At 27.2% G+C, this 10,728-nt stretch overlaps 1 protein-coding gene and 1 non-coding gene across 2 annotated transcripts in view; both read left to right on the top strand.

The window, feature by feature from the left end:
- Nucleotides 1-235: 235 nt before the first annotated feature.
- Nucleotides 236-10,728, top strand: part of LOC108564901 (neuropeptide F receptor-like) — a gene marked incomplete at its 5' end in the record, with an annotated part of 17,676 nt that continues 7,183 nt past the window's right edge. Inside the window, 1 exon segment of the mRNA XM_017924100.1 lies at nt 236-429. Coding sequence (XP_017779589.1) covers nt 250-429 — 180 coding nt within the window.
- On the top strand, nt 10,021-10,093 carry Trnar-ccu. Its single transcript has one exon. It is a non-coding gene; the product is annotated as a tRNA-Arg (tRNA).

Below are 10,728 nucleotides of genomic sequence, written 5' to 3'. Positions count from 1 at the left end.
TTGTATTAATAAACGAAAATAATTGTAAGAATGATAGAAAATTAAGTTATTATTAATAAAACTATTGATATCCACAATTATACAATTACATAAAAGTATAAAATCAATGAAAATTGGTGTTATTTTTTATTGGGAAACGTTTTGTGAGACTTTTGTTGCGTTCACTGAATACGTTTCTTCCGTGTGTTATATGATTGTGTCTCATCGTTCACTCTTTTGTTTCTCGATGTTTCAGAGCGGAAGTGAGAAATGGAGGACCCGGAAATATTCGGAAATGCGAGCGACATCGTGATGAGAAGCAGAAACGTCGACCCGGAATTGATCGACAGATACATACATAACACAGCTATAGATCAACCTGCATATGGAATCCTCATCTCCATCTACGTAGTACTCATCGTTCTTGGAGCATTAGGAAATACTTTAGTGGTAAGTTTACATCAAACAAACAAACAAAAAACAATAATAACAAAAGTTAGTGCATAATTATCAGACGTTTTTTAAACAATATTTATTATGAAACAAGGAACATAAAAATTGTACAAGAAGATTTATTCCAGAAAAAAAATAATAATCAGCAAATTTTTATTAACAAAAACCCAACCCAATACTACAAATTTGATATTTTATAATTACGAATTGTAGTGCAACGTATAATTAATATTAAATTATATTAGTTTTCTGCTATAATCTGCAAATGCGAATATTGCATGACAATCACGAGAATTGTTCCAATTTCAATGTAATTATATTATTGTGTAATCTATACCAATAATTAAAATTATATACGAATATTTGCAAAGCGTTTAATCAATACGTTTAAATCATATTATTATATTAATAATGATAGTAATTTATACATAAAAGAGTTGAATTATTATTATATAGTTTCAATTAGTAAATAAAAGTTTTATACGATTAAACAAATATTGCGAAATTTAATGATGTAATTTTTTAGAAATTTATCATACAATTTTATGGAAATTAAATGACTTATAATAAATCATAGATAAGTATTATCTTTAGTAATATAAGTACAAATATTACATAATTGATGGATTACAAATAATGATAAAATAGATGATTATGAAGTGGAAAAAAATACTTTTATGGCTACAATTCTTTTGATCTAAAAATTATGTAATGTTCTTATCTCCATTAAATTATATGGAAAAACACACTTTTAATCTTAATTTTATATATTTTTTTTGGAACAAATTATGTATTTTTTTTTCTTGATTATGTGCTAGACAATTTTGTGGTCCAAATTTGCATTTGTTTGCTGTGTCAGATCTAATATCCGGGTGAAATAAATACGCTCATCTTCATGCACGTTTCCGGACAGCTGTAAATTCAGCAGTCAGGAAGACATCATCATCAGAGCGACAACCGCAAAAAAAAAACATAAAAAAAATTGAATTCGTTATGTCCGTTACGTAATATCCGGATGACAGTAAAATAATGGAAACGTACAATTTGTGGTCCGTACAAAAATGAAAAATTACATTACAAATTGTAATTGCGTTTTTTTGTCCATTTGTTTGTACTTCTTCATTAAATGTTAAATTCAGTAAAAAAAAACTTTACTTTGATAATACGCTTATTGAATTATACTAAGAAAATAAGTTCTATATTCTTTTTTGTTCATCGATAAAACAAAACGTTTTTTTCTAAATTTTATTTAAATATTTAATAATTTTGAGTAAATCTTAAATAATTAGGTCAAATAAATAGGCTATAGACTACATAATGATTGTAGGTAAATTGTTTTTATATGTAATAAAATAAATTTACCTTTTTTCCTAATTTTTGTTGATTTTTTTTGTGAATTGAAGTAATTGCATCTACAACTGACGATAGATGGCGTTGTAGTAGAAGTGATGCATTTTTGCTAGAAAAAACCACTAAATATTAATCATGTTAGGTATAAAATAAGTAAAAAAATAAAAGACCTCTAATTTTTTTTCTTACATTTTGACAGTTTTTAATTAAAAATATTTTAGTTTTTTTACATAATGAAATTTAACAAAAATTATATTATTATTATGTATTTTTACATTTAGAAATATGTATTGATTAGTAGTTTGAATATACTGTAATTGAATTGATAAAAAAATTGAAACAATTTTGATCTTAATGTATATTTTTTAGTTGATTGGTAAAACGAAGCGTTCTTGTTAAAAAAAAATACAAATTAATCCTTAATTACTTAGGGTTATAGTTTACATAATTATTTTGGACTAATTGTTTTATTTATTGTGAATTGAAGTAACTAGTTCTAAAACTGACGACAGATGGCGTTGTAGTAAAAGTTGTGCATTTTTTTCTAAATAATTACGTTTAGAACAAAACCACTAAATATTAAGTATGTTAGGTGTGAAATTATAAAAAAGATAATAGACGTTTACTTTTTTCTTACATTTTGACAGTTTTTAATTAAAGATATTTTTGTTTTTTTTTACATAATGAAATTTAACAAAAATTATATTATTATGTATTTTTACAATTAGAAATATGTATTAATTAATAGTTTGAATATACAATAATTGAATTGATAAAAAAACTGCAATAATTTTGATCTTAATGTATGTTTTTTTAGTTGATTGGTAAAACGAAGCATTCGAAGTAGAAAAAAAATACAAATTAATCCTTAATTAATTAGGGTTATAGTTTACATAATTACTTTGGACTAATTGTTTTATTTATTGTGAATTGAAGTAATTAGTTCTAAAACTGACAATAGATGGCGTTTTAGTTATTGACATATAGGAGGTGCATTTTTTTTCAAAATAATGACGAGTAGAAAAAGACATAAAATGTTATATGTCTTAAATGTTCCGTTTATACAGGTCTTAATTAAAAATTTAACAAAAACCAAATGATAATCGAAATTTGTAATTTTTCAGAATTTTATCTGAAATAAAACAGTAGTTGAGTAAATCAATAAAACACCAGTCTACACGACCCGAATCAATCTATTTGATCAGAATCCTCTCATTTGAAAGTCCTCAGCAAGATAAAAAGAAAAGAAAAAAACGCACGTCTTAAAACGACGTTTCCGCAATTCAATTTCCTTCCCGTTTCAATCCTCTCGGCATTTCACTACCGTTATATTATTTTTAAAGTCCTTCGTCCGTCGAGTGTTTGCGCAACACACGGGATCTCTCGCATCCTTAAAAGCTTTCCGTCCTCGATCCTCCGACGAACAACCGAACCAATTAGTTTCCGAACGGACGATAGATGGCGTTTCGGACATTAACGCGCAGCGGGTGCACTTTTCCACCCAGCAATGAGGAAAACAGAAAGTAGACAAAAGAACAATAACGCAATGAAAAGTGAGCGTCGCGACGGCGCCCACTCGATTTTTCCCTTCACTTCGCTCCCCCAATAATATTTTACTGCCTCGGATAGAAAGAAAAGGAAGGGGACTATTCAAAGGGATACACCGAACTTCCGGGATTACTCACTAATTGCGGAAACCGCCTTGATTTATTTCTATTTATATATTTTTTCTCTCATAAAACAGAACGACGTAAAACAAGGAAACGCTAGCGAATTTTCCCTAGAGATGAATTAATTACGTTTCCGCCCTTAAATTTCGACGTTCATTGCGATTTAATTAATAACCGCCTTCAATTCTTTTCTATTTTATGATTAAATTTCGCTGATGTAAACAATTTTTTTTACACGTGGTCCAATTACTTTTTATTCTTTTTGCAGATGTTGCGTTTAATTTAATTCAATTAGGTTTGTTTGTAACGTTTTAATTGGATGGTCGGATTATTCCTAACGCTTTAATTAACCGGTATTTCCATCCTAACTCGCAATGAAACGGGCGTATACATTGCGCTTAACGGAATGATTACAATGTGCGGGGATAATTGTTCGGATTTATTTCGAAATGCAGTTTGGAAATGTTTGCGAGCAACAACAAATCATCATTAAAACCGGGCGTTATAATTATGTGCTCGACCTAATGAACTTGATCTAATTCGTACAAAGTATTGTTCTGCAAATGTGTATTACTGTTTGTAATTTCGTTAAACTTGAATCAATCGACTGGAACAATACTGCTCATGTTTCATCACTTTTTTTAACAGAAGGTATGAATACAAACTGTTTTAGTCAATTTCATTAAAAAAGATGGATCCAAAAGATGCATATGAAAACTGGATGTTTAGGGAATATAGTGAATATTCATAAATTACTGTGATTTCATCCACTTTGTCTATAATTCTTGATTAAATTTGAAAAAAATAAACGTTCGAAAAACAGTGATTATCTCAGAAACTATAAAGCACTGAATGGATCCAAAAAATGCATATGAAAGCTAGATGTTTATGGAATGTAACGAGTATTTACATATTGATGTGGTTCAATCCATTTGGCTGTAATTTGCCGTTCAAATTTGAAAATTAACTCTAATTGTAAACATTCCACTAGATGGCGTTTCAATAAAATGATTATTTTTAAAACTACAATAAGCATAGTTCACAGAATAAACATCAATTATCTAATTAATCTAAATTACTTTTTAATTATTAGAAACTGTTTGTAATAAATATTATTATTTTGTAATGTATTTATTTAATCATATTTCTTTCAAATAAAACATTAATATATAACGAATATAAATACATAAATATACAGAAAATCCGATAGATGGCGTTTCAACAAAAGATGATTATTTCTTATTTTTGCTCTGTTTTTTTTCAAAAATGATCTCTGTATTGTTTTAGTTTAAAAGTGTGAAAAAAAAAAATGATTCACATCTTCTAAATTTAAATATTGTGCACAATAATTATCAATCGTAATACAAAAAGAAATACAGTTTTTATTTTGAAAATGGGACAAAATGTACACAGCCTTGGGGTATACCATATAAAATTATGAAAAAAAAGCCTAATTTTATTTGTAAATTTATCATTCTATCTTCTTTCTATTTCTATCACATTGCATTGATTTTGAAGTGAATTGTAATGAATTCAGCAGTCGTTCATGAAAAGCGGTTTCAATTATTGACCGGCAATCCAATTACCTTTGAAGCTCCAAAAAAACAAAGCATGGTTTTCGGTTATTTTCCACAACAATCGTACCTTTTTTTTTCACATTACAGCAATTAAAAATGTTTCCGCAAATGTCGATGTTAATTGCATTGGAATGGAAATACCGAATCCGTAAATAATATTGAAAACCTCTATGTTATTGCCTTCTGGCGGTAAACAAGTATTGATCTGAAAATGCTCGTAAAATCCGAGCGGAATATATGATGTGATAATTGAAATGAGCCAATAACTCGAGTTACGTAAGTATAGGTGAAGTAGATAGAAAAATAAAATGAGTATGTATGTATATATAGATATTAGATATATACATAAATTGGCTCGAGGTCTTTCCTATATAAAATCCGTGAAAAATAACCATTTTTTTTTCTTCTTCTCTTCGCTCCAATATACTTCTTGACGCGGTTTCCTGACGTGATTTATCGCGCGCTCTTAGTTCGATCTCTTTATACCTTGAAAATGCAAAATGCTCCTCCATCAAGCATCTTCTAACAAAAAAATATATATAATAACAAGAAAATAGGGATTTTTATTCGCTTGAATATGAAATCAAATATCTTTGACAAGTGAACATTTATTATTTTTTTTTAATCTAGTATAAAAGTGTGAATAAAAAAATGTTCATATCTTCTAAATTTAAATATTATTCGTAATAATTATAAATTATATATTTATCCTCGTTTTCTGGTTTCAAATTTGGTACAATACAATTTTTTTTTAAAATAGGACAAAGTATAAAGCCTTGGGGTATACCATACATTATGAAAAAAGGCCTAATTTTATTTAGTAAATTTATTGATGAAAAGTTATACAATCAATTTTTCTGAAAATTGTCACATTGTAACTAAGAGAAACTAAGACAAACTAAGTCAAACTAAGACAAATCTAAGAGAAACTAACACAAACTAAGACAAACTAAGACAAACTAAGACAAACTAAGACAAACTAAGACAAACTAAGACAAACTAAGACAAACTAAGACAAACTAAGACAAACGTAAAAATAATTATTTTCATTCAAGTTTTTATTATTTCACACAATATTAATGAATGTTATGAAAAGCAACTCGTTTTTCTTTTCTACTTCTTCGATGCAATTCTTTTTCTAGTTTAATTATCTTTGCAAGCTCATATTTCTTGAAGGATCTCGCATGTCTTTTCATTCGTTCCAGATGTAATTACAATACTTCTTTCACACTCACACCAAAATATTATATTTTTTTCATTAATTCATCTTTTTAATTTATTAATTTCTGTTTTTTTTTATTATTTTCTGATGTATTTTTAAACAAGTTTTTCTGGAAAATGTAATTTATGGTTTTGTGAATGTTCATTATAATTAGAGGTACGTATAAAGCAAAACATGCGAATGTTTCGAAGTTAATTATTTTATAAAAAATAAATTGAAATAAACGGACACGTATTTGAAACAAAGTAAATAATTAAATTCACAAACAGAGCGAAAAATTATATGCATATTTATTGTGTTAGAAGTAAAATTAGGAGAAAATTATTAAAGTGAAATTAAATTTTATTTTATAGTCAAATTATAGTAAATTCAAAAGAATTAGTTACGACAAATTAAGACAAACAATGAAAAAAGACAAATTGAAGTTGAATTAAGAAATTCAAAGCCAAACTAAGATAAACTAAGACAAATTATAATAGATTCAAAAGAGTTAAGTAAGAAACATTAAGATAAACTAAGTCAAATAATAGTAAATTTTAAATAACCAATTGAGTCAAACTATAAGAAGCTAAGACAAACTACTGTAAAAAGACAAACTAAGAGAAGCTAAGAAAACTGAAGATAAATTAAGACATACTAAAACAAACTAAGATAAACTTAGACAAACTATGAAAAAACACAAATTAAAGATAAATGAAGATAAACTAAGAGAAGCAACGACATATTTAGGATAAATTAAGATATTAAGTGATATTAAGCAAAATACGAGAATCTATGACAAATTTAAGATAAATTAAGAAAAAATAAGACAAACAATGAAAAATAGACAAATTTAAATGAAAGTAAGACAAAGTGAAAAGTCAAATTTATGTTAAATTGAGACAAACTAAGTTAATTTAAGAAAAAAAAAACTAAGATTGCCAATTACAATTTACAGTTGATAATAATGGGACAAAATTATAAAAAATGTCCTATAAATATTAACGCTTTTGTGAAAACTTTGTGAGGTTACTTCCGGTTGAATTATCTGCGCCAATTTATTAAAATAATTTTATGAGGCAAGGATTTTCGTTCCGCATCGTTAAAACTTCGATATCGGTTCATTAACTCCAATTAAGTAAATTTTGGTGGAAATTCCTCTCATGAATATATTTCGATTTTTTATTTGGGTACACAAATACTTTATGACCTTGCGGTAAATATTCAAATAAACCCTTTCAAAATACACCGGTTAATTACATAATTTCACCCACGTTGTTTGCTCGAGAAGATAAATTTATGAAAATTACCCGGCGCGTCCACCGTTTTTCCAGATTCAAATTATTATAATTCGTTTATTCTGAAAACAAGCTTTGTTAATAAAAAATGTATTCATTTTTTCATAGAATTTCCATATTATTCAATTTAAATACGTATTTCAAATAAGCTTTGTAATGGAAATATTTCAGACATATTTTCATATTTTCACAGCATTTCCATACGCATATTCTTTAAACTAATTTACGATCGTCATTGATCCTCCGTTATCCGGAAAATCCGGGGATTTTCCTCACCGTCGACTCCATTTCCAATATTTCACGTTTCAATACAATACACTTCACCTTATCAACGCACTCCAAATATTGGATTTATTGTGTCCTGTGTTTATTTCCACTTTTTTTTTCTTCATATTTTATTTTGATTTATTTCTCGTTTTTTTTGCTGCTGCTTTTATAAGGGTTTTATTCCTGTTTATGGACAAATTTCTGTTGACTTTCCACAGCTGAAATATTGCGTTTAATCTTTACCTTTGTTTCAATAAATAAAAAAAAGGGGAATTTCCTGTTGGACAAAAATCGTAAATATTTTATTATAAGGGGGGCTGAAATTCAATATTGCGCCCGTCTCTGGACGCGTTATTGATATTGGATACAATTTCCATCAGTTTTCTCTCTCTCTCTACTGCCGAGAAATTCAAATTTATTTGTTTTCAACGTTTCAGGACGAAAGAAAAAAAATTGTTTTTTTTTCTTCATATAATTACTAAAATTTGACAGTGTATTATAGGAAAGTATTATTAAAGTATTATAGTAAGTAGGCAAAGTTTTGTCTATAATTTGCATATTTTATCATGTACTTAGCAAACTCAAATATTGATTAATTAAATAAAAATTGAAGCAATGAAAAAAAAATTGAAAATCGCTATATCTTAGTCAATAATTAACATTATGTAATCATTGTTATATCAAAAGATGCGTAATCATAAAATATTTAAAAAGTTTTATAATTTTCGAGTAATATATAAAATTCAAAAATTTTAGCTGTTTGATACAGTTGCATGGAAAACAAGTTTTTTTTCATTTGAATTGATGAAAAATCTGTGAAAATGCTATTAAAAGCATATAGAAATAATGAACTGGAATCCTTCGGAAAATGTAGCGTACAATCTAATCTTATCGTGCTGTCGCTGGTGTAAATGTATTTGCACTTTAGTTCATTGACTATTTTTTGTTATTGTTTTAGCTTTTGTTGTGTCTATTGCTAGACAGCACGATTTTTTTTATTAACTACCATCCGGTGAACGTTTTAACGGTATAATCTGTGCAAATTGCTGGAATCCAGAGATAAATTCGAGTCTATACTAGTATGATTTATTCCTCGAATTTCGATCGGAATTTACGACGTATTTCCATATATATATTTATGATTAATGGATTATTGTACTATGAAGAACTATTAGAAGAATTAATGGTTTTAGCATGTTTCAAATTTATGATATTTATAAGATAATTTAGTATAAAAAGAACATATTTTTTTAAAGATTTATTTTATTTATAAATAAAATTGTTTAAGCCAAAATTTAAGTTTAAACAAAAGCACAAAATTTATTGTAATTTTCTATAATATTTCAACAAGAATTATACATATTCAGACTGCAAGAAGTTTGTTACAACAATATGTGTGTAAACTTTTTATTATGGAATGTTTTAGCTATGTTTTTGCAGTATAATTTCACAAGCAACACACAAACAGTTTTCAGTGTTTAATTTAGAAACTTTATTTTCTCTTCCAAGAAACACCGCATTTCATCTAAAGATATAAAACAAAAATGTGTAAAAACATAATATTCTCTAAAATTTTTTGCTGATATTTCAGTGTTCTTCAGGTTTCTAATAGATCAATATTTACCGAATTATGTAAAAAAACTATGATTTTCACGTAATTTAAATCCATCAGTTTCAATGCAAACAACCATTTTTTGTTTGTAGTCGCAATGAGCTTTTGATGGAATAAACTGTAATGATGGGACGTTAGATTCGTCGGACGAAAAAAAAGTTGTAACTTTTTCAGAGCACGGAGGGCTTTTAAACTTTCCATCCTACCGACGTAATTTATGCACCCCGCACTTCTTGTAAGGAAATTGGATTCTCTTCCATAATGTCCTTATGTATTAAGGCGCATCGAACGGGAGAGAGAATCTTCCCACCTCCGGAAAGTTTCCTCCCGACATATTCCGTTACTTCCACAATGAAAGACAATGTTTTGCCAAGAATAAAAGTTAATGTAATTTAATTTCTCGCTCGTTACAATACATTTTTTGTTACGTTACGTCTTCTTAATGGATTTTTCAGAAGATTGAAGAAATTAATAACTGTTATCAAGTTTGGCTTTTATATTCTTCAGTATTTATTCAATAAGTAGTATTTTTTTAGGTTTAGAAAGAAATGTTGGTTTAGTTCCAATGTTGACGTATAGATGGCGGATTTTTTAAAAAAAATTGATGACATCCGCCCCAGTGGCCTAATGGATAAGGCATCGGCCTCCTAAGCCGGGGATTGTGGGTTCGAGTCCCATCTGGGGTACAAGTTACTTTTTTATATATAATTACATAAATAGAATAATTAAGTTTTAATAAATTCTATTTAATTTTTGGACTAATAATACAATTTTTAGTTTAGTTGATGAATTTATATGCAGATGGCGTCACATTTTGTTTTTGACGTCTGTCAAATATTTACAAACGAATTAAGTTTTTTCAGATGTATGAAAATTTTAAATAGTAGTTCATATTACTATTGAAAATTATAGAAAAATATTTTTTGATATAATTAAAGTTTTTTCAGGTATTTTAAATAAAATTTGAAATATTAGTTCAAATTGCTATAAAAAATAGTACACGCTTATATTTTGGTAGAATTAGAGTGCAAAGTTCAAATATTTACAAGTGTATCAAGTTTTTTCAAATGTTGTAAGTAATATTTCAAAAAGTAGTTCAAATTACTATTGGAAATAATACAAGCTTCTTTTATTACTAGAATTAGAGTGTAAAGTTCAAATATTTAGAAACGAATCAAGTTTTTTCAGATTTTGTAAATAAAATGTCAAAAAGTAGTTCAAATTAATATTGAAAATGATAAAAGCTTGTTTTTTTTCTAGAATTAAAGTGTAAAGTTCAATTATTTACAAATGAAGCAAGTTTTGTTCAAATCTAGTAAGT

The sequence above is a fragment of the Nicrophorus vespilloides genome, unplaced genomic scaffold (assembly GCF_001412225.1).
Source record: "Nicrophorus vespilloides isolate i.1.1-1 unplaced genomic scaffold, Nicve_v1.0, whole genome shotgun sequence".
NCBI classification, from domain to species: domain Eukaryota; kingdom Metazoa; phylum Arthropoda; class Insecta; order Coleoptera; family Silphidae; genus Nicrophorus; species Nicrophorus vespilloides.
This window is presented reverse-complemented; position numbering and strand designations above follow the sequence as displayed.